Source organism: Mustela lutreola, chromosome 3 (genome assembly GCF_030435805.1).
Source record: "Mustela lutreola isolate mMusLut2 chromosome 3, mMusLut2.pri, whole genome shotgun sequence".
NCBI lineage: Eukaryota > Metazoa > Chordata > Mammalia > Carnivora > Mustelidae > Mustela > Mustela lutreola.
Window position 1 is genome coordinate 63,503,889 of NC_081292.1, and position 14,687 is coordinate 63,518,575.

The 14,687-nt window shown below is 40.3% G+C and overlaps 1 protein-coding gene across 2 annotated transcripts in view; it reads left to right on the forward strand.

The window, feature by feature from the left end:
* The window catches only part of SLCO5A1 (solute carrier organic anion transporter family member 5A1), a 143,981-nt gene that overhangs the window by 121,322 nt on the left and 7,972 nt on the right, over positions 1-14,687 (forward strand). For both annotated transcript variants that reach the window (XM_059166257.1, XM_059166256.1), the window contains 3 exons: positions 8,596-8,755; positions 10,762-11,003; positions 13,415-13,479. In XM_059166257.1, coding sequence (XP_059022240.1) covers positions 8,596-8,755; positions 10,762-11,003; positions 13,415-13,479 — 467 coding nt within the window. The remainder of the gene's footprint in view (positions 1-8,595; positions 8,756-10,761; positions 11,004-13,414; positions 13,480-14,687) is intronic.

Sequence of the window (14,687 nt, forward strand, 5' to 3'; positions counted from 1 at the left end):
TTCTTCTTTAAAAGATGAATGAATGTCTGTCATCTACTTCTATGCAGGGATGTCATTCATCTAGTGATGCTAAACTTGTAAGATCTTGATGAGAATAAACATCTACATCCACATCTAAATCCGTGATTTATGGTATACTTCTTCTCATTTAATTGTATTTAATGAAGAAAACTTGAGTACGTGTTCTGAAGGCAGCTTCAGGGATCCACTCATTCCAGTATTTGCAGCCTGACTTCAAGCAAAGTTTATAAATCAGCAAAATAAAAACTCCAATTTCCTTGGAAAATTCCTCTGGGTTCCCAAATACTTCTAGGAAGATAGTATACTAATGCTGATAGTATAGTAAAATTGAATTAGTATAAACACTTGATAGATGGTTTAGGTGAACAGGCTTGGCACTTTTAGGGTAACAGTTCTGTTTGTGTGAGGAATAAGGGGACCCATTCTCCAAGGAGAGTGTGGGCTACATTTAAGTCTCTACTTGTTCCTATGGCTGGGTCCTTTTGTATAGTGTACAACCTGCTCATTAATATGAGTTGGCCTGTTAAGTAAAAACTGTTTTCTGTTCTGTATGATTTTGAGGCTTCATATGGGATTTTTTTTTTCTCCTTTAAATCCAACAGAGAGAGAGATGAAGGGAGTGGCAGTGAAAAGGGGAGTCTTTGTTAGGCATCTGTTTGGCTCAGGTGTGGTAATTGGCACCTGTTTATGTATATCATTTTTATATAATGCTTACAACATTACTCTACTGTGTGCATGATTATCCACGTTTTAATCAAAGAAACTGGGCTTAGAGATGAAGTGACTGGCCCACAGTCCTCAGTTAATAAGGAGGAGGGCTGAATGAAACCCAGCGTGAGGATGGGTGCATTAGTTAAATTTCTGTGCTTGGTTTCCACATCTTTAAGGTGAAAATTCTGACAGATATGATCTTACTGAACTGTCATGGGGACTGAATAAAGTGGTTGCACATTCCTTACCCTCTCTGCCTCTATTCCCTCATCCTTAAGATGGGTTAATAACAATACCAACCTCTCAGAAATATAGAAAGGATAAAATATGAGAAGACCCATACATAATAAGCAATTGGTAAATAACAATTTAAAGATTTTATTTGTTTGAGAGAGAGAGAATGAGAGAGAGCATGGTGGGGGGAGGGTCAGATGGAGAAGCAGACTCGAGCCTGATGCGGGACATGATCCTGGGACTCCAGGATCATAACCTGAGCTGAAAAAGTTGCTTAACCAACTGAGCCACCCACTATTTAAATAACTATTTAAAATAACTATTTAAAATGGTATTTTTTTTCTCATTTGGAATAAGAGAAAGAAACGCAGAAGGATTAAATAACTTGTTGAGTCACACAGTCAGAAAATGGGAGAACTAGAATTTGAAGCCAGGTTTCTCTGATCCTGAATGCAGTGCTTTTCATTATTAAAATGTTCTGAAAGAAGAAAAAGCAATGCAAAGAAGCAAGCACAGTGTATAGGCCGCCTCCATTTATGAAAGCTTGTATGAGAAGCTCCGGGTTCACCAGCACGGTGAATCTTCATGATGATCCATCTTTCAATTAGTATCAAATGCTCAAGAGGCACCTGAATACCCGCTGTGGGGTTGAGATGTTTTAGAAAAATGAAATTTTCCTGTTGAGCCAAGATGGAATCATAGTCTTTGCAGAATGAGCCTGATATGTTGTTAGTGGTTCCCCTAGAAAATTCAGATTTGACAACAAAGATGTAGAAACAACCTAAACGTCCATCGATGGGTGAATGGATAAAGAGAATGTGGTGTGTACATCCAGTGGAATACGATTCTGGCTTAAAAAAGAAAGAAATTTTGTAATATGTGGCAAAATGGATGAACCCTGAGGACATCATGCTAGGTGAAATACGCTAGTTACAGAATGACAGATGAAGAATGATTCTGGTTCGGGTGCCTGGGTGGCTCAGTGGGTTAAGCCGCTGCCTTCAGCTCAGGTCATGATCTCAGGGTCCTGGGATCGAGGCCCGCATTGGGCTCTCTGCTCAGCAGGGAGCCTGCTTCCCTCTCTCTCTCTCTCTGCCTGCCTCTCCATCTACTTGTGATTTCTCTCTGTCAAATAAATAAATAAAATCTTTAAAAAAAAAATAAAATAAAACATCAGATTATTAAATGTACTTTTAAAAAAAAAAAAAAGAATGATTCTGGTTCTATGAGGTATCTAAAATAGTTAAGGCAGGACAGTCACTTGGGGAAGTGGAATATGGGGAGTTATCAGGCAATGGACATCAAGTTTCCGTCGATTAAGAGGAATAAACCCCAGGGATCTGCAGTACACCACTGTATTGTACACTTAAAATTTCCAAGAAGGTAGAACTCATGGTCAGTGTTCTAATCACAATAAAATAAAATTGAAAGAAAGAAGTTCAGATTGGAGAATTTGATAATTTTTCATAATGAAAGATCCTAGGCACTCTGGTTAATATCCTGACCCATTCCCAACTCAGTTACATTCCCAGCACCCACTTGAGCGCAAGATGCATGGATGCCCACTTGTCATGTTTCTCAATAGGGAGACACTTAAGGGGAGGCAGAAGGATGGTTAAGGGGCTCCTCTTTGATTTACAGTGAACTGTAGAAGTATGTCAGATAAATTTATGTGTATATGTATGTATGTGTGTGTGTATATATATTCTCTCTCTCTCTCTCTCTCTATATATATATATATATAGAAATGAACTATAAGCTTACTAATAAAAGTAGCTAGGATAATCCAGAGACACACCTACTTAACATCTCTTATAAACTGTCCTCTGCTTTTCAGGAAATTTTTTTTTTAAAGAATTTATTTATTTATTTGACAGAGAGAGATCACAAGTAGGCAGAGAGGCAGGCAGAGAGAGAAAGGAGGAAGCAGGCTCCCCGCGCAGCAGAAAGCCTGATACGGGACTCACTCCCAGGACCCTGGGATCATGACCTGAGCCAAAGGCAGTGGCTTAACCCACTGAGCCACCCAGGCGCCCCTTCAGGAATTTCTTTTAAAATTAATAATGTCTATAATAATAAATATATCATTATATGTAATATATATTCTATAATAGTTCTATATTCTAAACAGCCTATATTCTAAATACATTCTGTTTTTAAATTCTTATTCTTATTCTGAATATATATATTAGAATCCTATATTCTAAATATTCTATAATAAATAAGAGGTCTTGAGTGGCACCCAAAGCTTTAAATAAAAGGAGAAAACTCTAGTGGGTTAAACTGTCCGTGAGACACAGTATGACACAGACACAGGAGATGAATGGTCTCGTTAGAGAGTTTAGAAGCGATTGGCCAGACATGCTAGGTATCTGGAGAGCTGGTAGTAGAGCACTGCCTACATACACCATATGGCAGAAGCAGGAGTGATGACAAAGAGGATGAAATGCATTTGGGAAAAGTTGCAACAAAGGTCTGAATTAGCAGGTTCTATTGAATTTCTGTAGTCTTAGCACTTTGGCTCAATAAAACTATATTGAGAGAAGTAACTTCAGGGAAAAGTCCCTACCTCTGAGATTTTGGACTTGGTTGAACTTGGTGGATCTCTTCATCCAACAGTCACTGCCAAACACAGGAAACTGAGAAAATGCTTCCTTGTCACCTCACAGCTCAAGAAATCATCTTTGGAAAAGTTCTGGCCCAATAATTCAAGTCTGAAGTAATTTCAACCAGAAGATGATATAATAGATCTTAGTTTTAAGTTCAAAGAGATGACACTTGATAAATGAAAGATAATAAAGTGAGCATTATTAAATGATTTATCAAGACTTGGTACCGTTGAACAATTCTGTACATGGAAATCAGATTTAACTCCATTTTTAAAAAAATTACTTGAAGAAAAGGTAAAGAGCAAGGAATTCACATTATGCAATGTGTTGATATAAAGTCTTACTTAAGCCACAGTGTTCACAGTAAATCCTCACTCTTACAGCTCTGAGATGATTCTGACATGCCCGTATGAAATACAGACACACAGGTGAAGCCAAACACACTTCTTAATTCCAACTGCAGGAAGGGGCACTGGGTGGCTCAGTGGGTTAAGCGTCCGCCTCGATATGGCTCAGGCCATGATCTCAGGGTTGTGAGATCGAGCGCTGCATCAGACTCTGTGCTGAGCCTTCTAGAGATTCTCTCTCTCCCTCTCCCCTTTAGGCACCACCCCCCCCCCAAAAAAAAAAGAGAAGAAAGAAAAGGAAAAACACAATAAACAAACAAAAAGCTGCAGGTTATATGTATATGATTCAATCTGTTTTTGGCTCTTACTAGCTTTGTGAACTTTGACAGTATCTATCCTCTCCAGTATTCAATTTCCTCATCTAAAAGATGAAGGCGCAGTCATAATGATTTTAATTCTCATGAGGAATAAATGAGGTAATTTATATAGAGATCTTGGTACACAATTCCTGGAGTAAAAATAGGGCTATGTAAATGTTAGTTTTAAATGATAACTTTGATTATGATGATAATAATAATAATAATTACAAACCTGAAATTGAACAGCTATTTTTAGCCAGGGAAGCATTTTAATATGAAGCCAAAAATTAAGTGGAATCAAAAGGAAACATTCTAATTGAAATCTTCTTGAAGGTTGAGATAAATTGATAGCGATTAAGATATTATGAGAAAGATATCAATTTTTTCTTGGGGATTAGTATATTGTGCTAAAAGAGTATTTGATACATGAATCATATTCTTCTAATCCATGTGACTTGAGCATAAGATGCATGGATGCCCACTTGTCAAGTTTCTTAATAGGAATACACTTAAGGGGAGGCAGAAAGATGGTTAGGGGGCTCCTCTTTGACTTGCAGTGACCTGTAGAAATATGTCAGATGGGGAGGTCCAAGTATTCTTTAGGTCTTGTGGTGGAGTGATTTGACATACTTTGTGTGTGTGTTTGTGTGTGCCCACACTAGTGAGAGAGAGAGGGATTGAGACAGAGACAGAGAGATAAATTTGAGAGCAACTGTGTCCTTACTTACACATCTGTGATGGCCCCATGGTGGACGTTATGTTAAACCATGATCTGTTTGATTTTTATATATTACTATATTACTTTAAATAAATGCTGATCCTCAAGCAATTGATTTGATAAAGACTGAGTGACAAACTTGCTCATTTTCCCTTTTTTGTTCACTTGGTCTCCCTGTGGCTGGTTTTCTTGAAGCCTCAATGATGGTGGGCATGTCGTTACATCTCTTGTAGTTTCTTTTTCTTTAAAACCAACAAGTGGTACTCGATGATCTCAGAGACTGCTCCCATCTGTCTAGTTCTGTAATTCTGTGATTTTTACAGGTAAGATCTCATGTGTGACTCTCAGGCTTGCATCTTGGACCCTGCGGGTGTTTGGTGATCCACTTCACTTAGTGAAGACTTTTTCTATTTTCTCTCTCTCTCTCACACGCGTTTTTGAGATTTTATTTATTTATTTGTCAAAGAGGGAGAGAGGACACACAAGCAGGGGGAGCAACAGGCAGAAGGAGAAGCAGACTCCTGTCTGAGCAGGGAGCCTGATGAGGGACTCGATCCCAGAGTCCTGGGATCATGGCTTGAGCTGAAGGCAGACATCTAACTAACTGACTGAGCCACCCAGGCATCCCTGTGAGGCCTTTTTCTTCACTTGGAAATGAACACTTAGCTTGCCTCTGAGCTGCCAGAAGCCTTTTACTTGTAAAGCTAACTTGTCAGAAATGCTTTAGTTATCGGAAATGTGATGCACAGTCCCTTTGCACAGTGGAGGTGTGGTGTCCCCCGGCCCTTGTGCATTTGTCCTCCCGTGGTGGGTTCCCTTCAGGCTAATGAGCGGTTGTTTAGTGTTATTCATGTTTACACACTTAAATCCTTATTATAGCCCAGCCTGTTTTCTGGAAAATGAGTGATAGTCAAACAAGACATTATTACTCTTTAAAATGTATTTCTTTTGTAAAATCTGCACTGTGTAGAGTCTTAACCATGTTGGTATCTTTCCTTTTTTTGTGCCACTCTGGCCTTTTCCCCTAATGACTTTCTCATGAATGCCCACTTCTTTTCACTGCTATTTATGTTTGTTGCCTGTTTTGATTTTCTTAGAGCCTTATTGGATCATTTCTTTATTTCAGACATCATGTTCTCATGAGAAAAGCAAACATACCCAACGTGACCTGGGACTGGGCCTCTGTTTCTGGAACTCAGGAAAGCTTTTGCTTCCTGTCATCAGTGGGTTTTGAGCATCTGTTTATATTCTCCTAGATTCCTTTCTCTTGAGTGGATATATCCATGAAAGAGAGGTGTTTGGAAGCTTGTGGTGGTCATAAATGAATATGAATCATGCTCTTAATAAGAAATTCCTTATAACTTCTTAATAGCAATAGTAAGAATTATAATGCATGGATTTGGAGCCTGTCATTTTTAGTGACGAAGCACGCAGACATATAAAACCCCTTTTATTTGGTCATGGCTTGCAATGTAGCTCTTGAAGAACTAGCAAAGAGAACAGTAATGGACACAGAACACTTTTCATATGGTACCAGTTAAGACAGCACTAATCAACATTGAAGTGAATCATTTGGCCTCTCTGGACCTCCATTTAGTCATTTGTGGGATGTAATAGTAGGTCTCAAATAGGCTTTCTTACCTCATCCTCAAGACCACTAAGACTCGGGCAATGGGAGTCATGCGGGGGTTGTGTGGGGGTTTAAATTGTACATGAGGGCACCAATGTAGTCATCAGGGTTGTTGTATGTGGGGGTGGTGTGGGGTGGTTCTGTGTATTGGAGCACGTCTAGAAGCATCTCTGGCCCCTACCCAGTGATTAACACTCCTTTAGTTGTGACAACCAAAAATGTCCCCTAGGGAACAAGATTGCCTCTGTGGAGAATTACTGGCCTAGAATCACATTTTTTTTTTTTAAAGATTTTATTTATTTACTTGAGAGAGAGACAGTGAGAGAGAGCATGAACGAGGAGAAGGTCAGAGTCACATATTTTTAAAAGCATATGACAAAATAATATGAATCCAAGAGTTTGTGGGCATAATCATCAAAGTTGTATGACAAAATTTCTTCTGAGAGTCACATAAATGAAGAACAGTTTATTTCACTTTGCCTCTTTAGAAGCCTTTCTTCATAAGTTTTTAAAAATATTTTATTTATTTATTTATTTATTTATTTATTTATGATAGAGAGAGAGAGCAGGAGCAGGGGAGCAGAGGGAGAAGGATTGCAGGAAGCAGGCTCTCTGTGAGCAGAGAGCCCTATGTGGGACTCACTCCCAGGACCCTGGGATCATGACCTGAGCCAAAGGTAGACACCTAACCAACTGAGTCACCCAGATGACCCTCTTGATAAGGTTTGAATACGGCTATGAATTTTTTCCTTTAATTAAAATTTGAGGACTCGGTTATCAACGTGTAAAAGAGGACACAGGAGAGACACCTTTGAACAAATAATGCTTTATGCGTGTAACATACTCTGTGTTAGCAGAGTAACACACTCTTTGTGTGACTCAGTGTAACACACTCCGTGTGTGACTAACACACAGAGTTGGGACGAGGAGTGGTTACTCAACATAGGCATTAAAGGTAAGTTCTGGCATGTAAGAGACATTCTAGAATATTGTTGGATGGGTGGACGAATGATGGATCTGCTATTGGTTTTGGGAACAGTATTTCATCAGTGACAAAAATAGTGGTCATAGAAGACAAGGAAAGAGGTCACTGGAGAACCCCTTCCATTCTTCCATGGGTCCCTCCTGGGTCCCTGCCTGCCTCCGCTCTTCCACAGCATTTTCTAATACTTCTCTCCCCAGCCCTGTATCCTTACTTGCTCCTCCTGTCCTTTATATTTGTTGCCTAGATGGGTTGTATTGGAACTTTTCATATTGTATCATTTCTTTGGATCAGACATCATGATCCTATGAGAAAACAAAACCTACCACTTTGACTGGGAATCCACATCTGGGCATTCTAAAGGAAGGACTGAATCATTCATTCCTCTCTGGTTGTTTGAATCAAAACTAGTGATGTGATTCCCATTCTTCTTTGAAAATCACTTATGACTCAATTTCTAGAGTCCCACGTCTTTCTTTGATAATTTCTTCCAGAATAATTCAAGTTTTTGGTCAGAGCAACCTGTGTCGAACAACTGTGATGGATGGATTTTTGCTTGTGCCCTCCTAATGGTGTTATTGATCTGGCAAAGGAAAGTGTTTCCTCTCTTTTATAGTTAAAGAAATCGAGGCCTGGGCTTGTTCAGACAGAGAGCTTAATGTCCACAACAAGCGAGTAGTTATACAGGGGTTAGAACAGCTGAGCCCAGATCTGTGGCACCAAGATGGAAGGCAGAATTGAGGCATGATACAGAATGTGATACAGAAGTCTTAATTTTATGGTACCAGAAAATTGAAACTTCTTTTGGTGCTTTGTTTAAAATGATACTAAATGATAATTATCCAAGGTGGTTACTTTACAATACCACAGCTTTGATTTAATGAGACTAGCTTCTCTAAAATGGACAAACTACTTAACGTCCAGAACTTTCTTTAGAGTTTTATTTTGGTAAATGTTGCTCATGACCTGCTTTTTCCTCTCTAGACCTTCTCTCACCATGCCTCACAGGAACCTGACAGGAAGCTGCAATGTTAATTGTGGTTGTAAGATACACGAGTATGAGCCAGTCTGCGGATCAGATGGAATTACATACTTTAACCCTTGTCTGGCTGGCTGTGTTAACAGTGGTAATCTTAGTACTGGGGTGAGTATTTTTTGCAAGTTCCTGTACTGTTGTTGATCCAACATCCTGTGACAAGGACATGTTAGGATGCATGGACTAACACGTGGCTTCCATTCCTCTTTTCAAGAAATTTCAAATAACCTACAAAATACATCTTGACAAGAAGCCAGAGGAAAGAAAATTATGCAATGCTATCATTTTCTTTTTTCCAGGGATGAAGGGAGCATGTGGGTACAGTGACTTATTTCCACATCATCCCTCTCCCACTTCACATTCTGTGCCAACTCAGTGAAACGTGATAAGGTTGAATGCTAGGCCTCTCATTTCTTACTCTGCCAGGGCCCTTGCGATGCGTTTGAAGGTCAAGATGACCACATTTGGTGCTGGCAGAAGAGAATAGGCGAGCACCTTCTCTGATCAGAGTCTGTAAAGATGGGCAATGGCCATTTTTCATAGAATATGAGTTCTAAGTTTCTTTTTCTTTCTTTCTTTCTTTCTTTCTTTCTTTCTTTCTTTCTTTCTTTCTTTCACTTTCAGAGTAAAGATATTTCTGTCCGTTCAAGAATAGGCTATTTTGAGAATTCCCTTCCCTGTGAATTATAAATAGGCTATAATACTGTGGGAGGTTTTCATATTCTACTCAGTTCTTTACTGAGCCTGATTTCATTCTTTGCATAAGAACAGATTGTAGGAGGCTGCTTTAATTAAAAAGTTAAGGTGCATTGACTTGTGTTGTGTAGGTGTTAAGGGATTAGACCATTGACTGTATGTTTTGGGTTTGTCATATTTGATTTCTGAGTTTTAAGCTGTACTGATAAATGGAGAAATCCTGTTGCTGGCTCCCCATTATATAATTGGTGAGTGCCAAGTTGGAAGAGAAAACAAGATCTGTTCTCAGTGGCTAAGTCCTTCCCTGGGAGTGAACGAGGGAGTCCTCTAAGGCACAGTCCTCATTCTTAAAAAGAGGCCAGCAGTCCCTGGAGCACAGATGGCCAAACGGCATCCCATTCTCATATTTGTTGCTACTGCTTCTTTAAGTGGCTGAGAGCTCACAGTGACAGGGAGCTCAAGCTGATGTCTGTTTTTTGTTTTGTTTTGTTTTGTTTTTGTTGTACAAACAACGTAAGAGGCAGAAAGATTCCTTGGTTGCTTTTATTTGAAATACCTTTTTAGGTCCTTGAATTACCTTTTTTCAAACGAAACAGACAGTGATATGTTCCCTGGTCTTGGCCTTGGAGTCATCACGGCTGCATCGCGTGTTCTCTGCATTTATTTAACAAATATTTACATTAGGTCCTACTCTGTGTCCAGGCTGATGCCAGGGGCTCTGGTGGGCACAAGTAAACAGAAAGCTTGGTTCCGGTTTTTGAGGGGCTTCTCTAATCAGACAGCCCAAGAATTGCACAGCAGTGGGAGCAGGATATAGTTGTGACCAAAATGAGCATATGGAATGTGAACGCTGTGGAACAGAGTGCTGAAAGCTCCTTATAAAAGTTTACAATTTGGCCAGCAGACACTGTTGGATGCACACTTTAGATCATTACTGTTAGCAAGGAGGCTGTATTTTCAGTTAAATATTATGCATATTTTTTAAAATTTAAATTCAGTTAGCCAACATAGAGTACAACATTAGTTTCCGACGCAGAGTTCAGTGACCCAGCAGTTGGGTGTGATACCCAGTGCTCATCATATCACTTGCCCACCTCCCAATTACCCCTTCGGCCTCTACCCACCTCCCTCCAGCAACCCTCGGTTTGTTTCCTAGAGTTAAGGGTCTCTCATGGCTTGTCTCCCTCTCTGATTTCTTCCCATTCAGCTTTCCCTCCCTTCCCCTATGAGCCTCTGTTGTGCTTCTCATGTTCTACATATGAGTGAGGCCATATGATAATAATCTCTCTCTGTTTGACTTATTTTGCTCAGCAAATATTACCCATCCTTAAATACTAGAGCTATTTTAGAGCATTTGACTTTGTCCTAATTTTCCTATGCTTTAGGTTGGCTCACAACCCATCTTTGCTATCCCTTAGATAAGGAATTACACAGAATGCACCTGTGTCCAAAGCCGGCAAGTGATCACTCCACCCACGGTGGGACAGCGCGGTCAGCTCCGTGTGGTTATTGTCAAAACCTATCTCAACGAGAACGGCTATGCTGTGTCCGGGAAGTGCAAACGAGCCTGCAATACCCTTATCCCGTTCTTAATTTTTCTCTTCATTGTCACCTTCATCACAGCATGTGCCCAACCATCAGCCATCATAGTGACACTCAGGTGAGAATAGCACTCTGCTTGCCTGGTGGCGGGGGGGCAGGGGTATGCGCTGAGAATGGCCAGAGGACACGTTCCAAGCTGGGACTGGTGTGGTAAGGTGGAGAGGAAAGCAGAATTAGATTGTACGGGGAAGCACTCAGACCTTTGCTTGTTGAATTTATTAAGAGAAGTGCTGGACGCCTGGGTGGCTCAGTTGGTTGGACGACTGCCTTCGGCTCAGGTCATGATCCTGGAGTCCTGGGATCGAGTCCCGCATCAGGCTCCCAGCTCATGGGGAGTCTGCTTCTCTCTCTGACCTTCTCCTCGCTCATGCTCTCTCTCACTGTCTCTCTCTCAAATAAATAAATAAAATATTAAAAAAAAAAAAAAAAAAAAAAAAAAAAAAAAAAAAAGAGAAGTGCTTTCCCACATCAGGAAGGGAATGGAAGGTTGTAACATTTCATACCCCAGAATGTTCTTTATTCAGATGGGTTCTAGGTTTGCAGTTTAGTGAAACTTCTTTGGGGTGCTTTTGGTTCCTGAAGTCGGTGCCCTAAATGGTTCAAGTTCAGGAGCTGAAAGGTGTCACCATGTTAGCCACAAGGAGCCTGACTCCAGATGGGGCAGGAAGTCTTTTGGCGAAGTCTCGAAGTCTCGCATACAGCGAAGAGTATTATCTCCAACCTGGTAGGTAGGTAGTGCCTCCAGGATCAGTGGGCCTGCAGTTCAAAATGCAGATTTCATGAATTTTACGATCATATAAAGTTTTGGAGTTGAAACAAGGAAAGGACAGACTGGGAGATGTCATTTTCCAGCTGTTCATGCTATGTTTTATTAGGTATCCTGTTTGTGGTTTTTTGCTTATAAGAGAACACAGGCATTGCTTTAATGGAAGTCCTGTTAAAAATGTTGACACGGACCCATTCAGATCAGTGTGTTGGCATTTGCAGTAAAAGCTGCCGTGGGCAAAGGAGGGAAGGGGACAGCATGGCGAAGGAAACGCATGCCCCCAGAAGCAGCTTCAGGGGACCAGCGGAGGCAGTGCAACGGAGTGAGGATGAAAGGAAATCAGTCCTCATTCTCCCTTTACCTCTGCCCTGGCTTCTCAGCACCCCCCAGTGCTGGGCACCTGGTGGTCATACTTGCTGGGATGTCATTCTTAGCAGGACAGTTGGGCTGTTTGCTGCTGCTTCTGCACATTTTGGCTTCTTTTCTTTATGGGATGCTGAGTTAGATGTATGATAACAGCACTGGGTGGGAAAGCCCGTTGGTTGAATCTCTCAATTCCTCCAATAACAGATACAGACTGACCATGGTGTGTGCAGCATGGGGCAAATTGCTAGGAAAAGATAAGGAAGATAAGGGGAGAAGATGGCAGGTGCGTGGGTCCTGGGGAAGTGGACATGCTTTACCTAGAACTCAACGTGTATAGCACAGAAAAGATCAGGCACTTCATCATTTTAAAAAATGAATCCTGAATAATCTCATTCTTTAAACTTTAATTCTGCAAGAGATGTTAAATAACCCAGATCAGGGCTGCCCATGTCATGGCAAATCACCAGCTGGCTTCTAACCCAAAATTTCAGAAAAAGAGCCCTTTAATTTTTGCTAATTACAGATCAATAGAATCCAGTCTTCCTGCCATATAGGAATTACTTGGAGCATATGTTTTGGGAAAAGAAGAAAAACACGAGGTGGTAGGAGGGGTTTGCTCTTTTTCTAATGTTGACTTGTTTTGCAACCTTTCTTGGGACTCTACTTCTTTCTTTAAGTTCTCTCCTCCCTACTTTCCCTTGAGAAATTACGACAGTAACTTTCAGTTGACACACCTGCCCTCTGGAAAGTGTAGGCAAATAGGAAAAAAAAGAATGCAGTAGTTAGGATAAATTATTATATCTATTTTTTCACGGAACTAATTTTATTTATTTATTTATTAAAAAAGATTTCATGTATTTATTTGACAGACGGAGGTAACAAAGAGGCAGAGAGGCAGGCAGGCAGAGAGAGGGGAAAGCAGGCTCCCCTCTGAGCAGAGAGCCCGATGCGGGGGGCTCCATCCCAGGACCCTGAGATCATGACCTGAGCCAAAGGCAGAAGCTTAACCCACTGAACTACCCAGGTGTCCCTCAAAGAACTGATTTTAGAAGCTCAGAGCTGATTGTCCCCCTTCAACCATGAACCTTTGGCCCTCCACCAGTATTTACCCAGAAACAGAGTTAATCAGGACTTCTTTGAGTCTTCAATGGGGAGAACTCATTCACCAATCTAGCTACCTCAGCAGTCTTGTTTGGCTGCTGTTAATAAATTCTAGGAAATAAATATTTTGGCACAGCCACTCTTGCTGTCTGGCTCTGTACTAAGCAGGCTTGATTTGATGTTTGTTTTCTTGAGGCCAATGTTATAAGACATTTCTTTCTTTGCCTTCACCGTAGGTCAGTAGAAGATGAGGAGAGACCTTTTGCGCTGGGAATGCAGTTTGTTTTACTGCGAACACTTGGTACGTTCTTGAATTTCCACGTGTGCCTCTTAGTTCCTCTTTACAGATGGCAAATTTTCATGGTCTTTTAAAAAAATGGCAAGTCAATCATTTGTTACTCTTAGTAGTAGCTAGGATTTTATGGGTTAGCGGCGAGGGCACAACTTTCTTATTTTCTGATTTGAACTAGAAGCTACCCAGTCCTGTCGTTTGAGGAAACAGAATACAACGGACTTTAGAACAGTTTCTTTTTCACCATAAGCATAAATGTGGGCTAAATTCCCTAGAGCGTTTTTGGTACTGTAAGAAATATTGAACCAAGCAATTATAATGGGCTTATTATGATCCTGGCATTTTTGTCCCTTTATGACTTTTTTCACATGAAAATGATGGAAATTGGCACTCGTATTATTTGAAAAGATTTTAATTTCTTACTTCTTTACAATAATTTTATTGGGCCAGGCAAAAAGGATACCTATTGAGTTTTCTGAGAAAAGAAATTAAAAATTCTGAAAAGAAAAAAGAAGTATCCCCAAATTGATACATCAGGCATCAGGAGTCCCCTTTACTTGTTAACAAGAGAAGGTCATTAGCACGGTTGGTATATGGCAGAATTCATTAGGGCGTGAAGAACATCGTTCTGATTTTGACAAACACTGTCTCACTCTGTCGTGTTTTGGGACAATGCATGGGAAATATCATGTGAAGTAGCCCATTGCTTTGATCAATTTCAACGTATTTTTTTATTGACTTCCCCATCATCAAGCATATTTTTTCTTTCACGAGTAGCAGTCTGTCATTTTCTTCAGCTGTTGTTTCTCCCAGTAATCAGTATCATTGTCCACAGGACAAAAAAAAAAAAAAAAAAGAAAAGAAAAAGAAATAAGTTTTTTAATTTAAATTTTTAATTTCCATTTTGAAGGGTGAAACACTTTAAAATGGTATCATTTGACCTCTGAAACATTAATCTTCTCTAGAATTTCAATTTATTGTTACTCTGTGGTTGGTGGTCTAGTCTGGGAGTAGGGAGTTTTCTCTGGTCACCCTCAGAGGTTTCTGGTTGCACTGAGTGGGTGGCTGATTTTTTTTGGTGTCGATAAAACTTTGAAGGTCCCATTTTTCAAAGCCAGCTGGCGAAAGGAAATTCTGGGATGCTTTGATTTAGTTAAGAAGCTTGCCTTATACTTCCTGTTGAAAACTAAAAAATTTGTTTTCAAAGAAGGAAATTT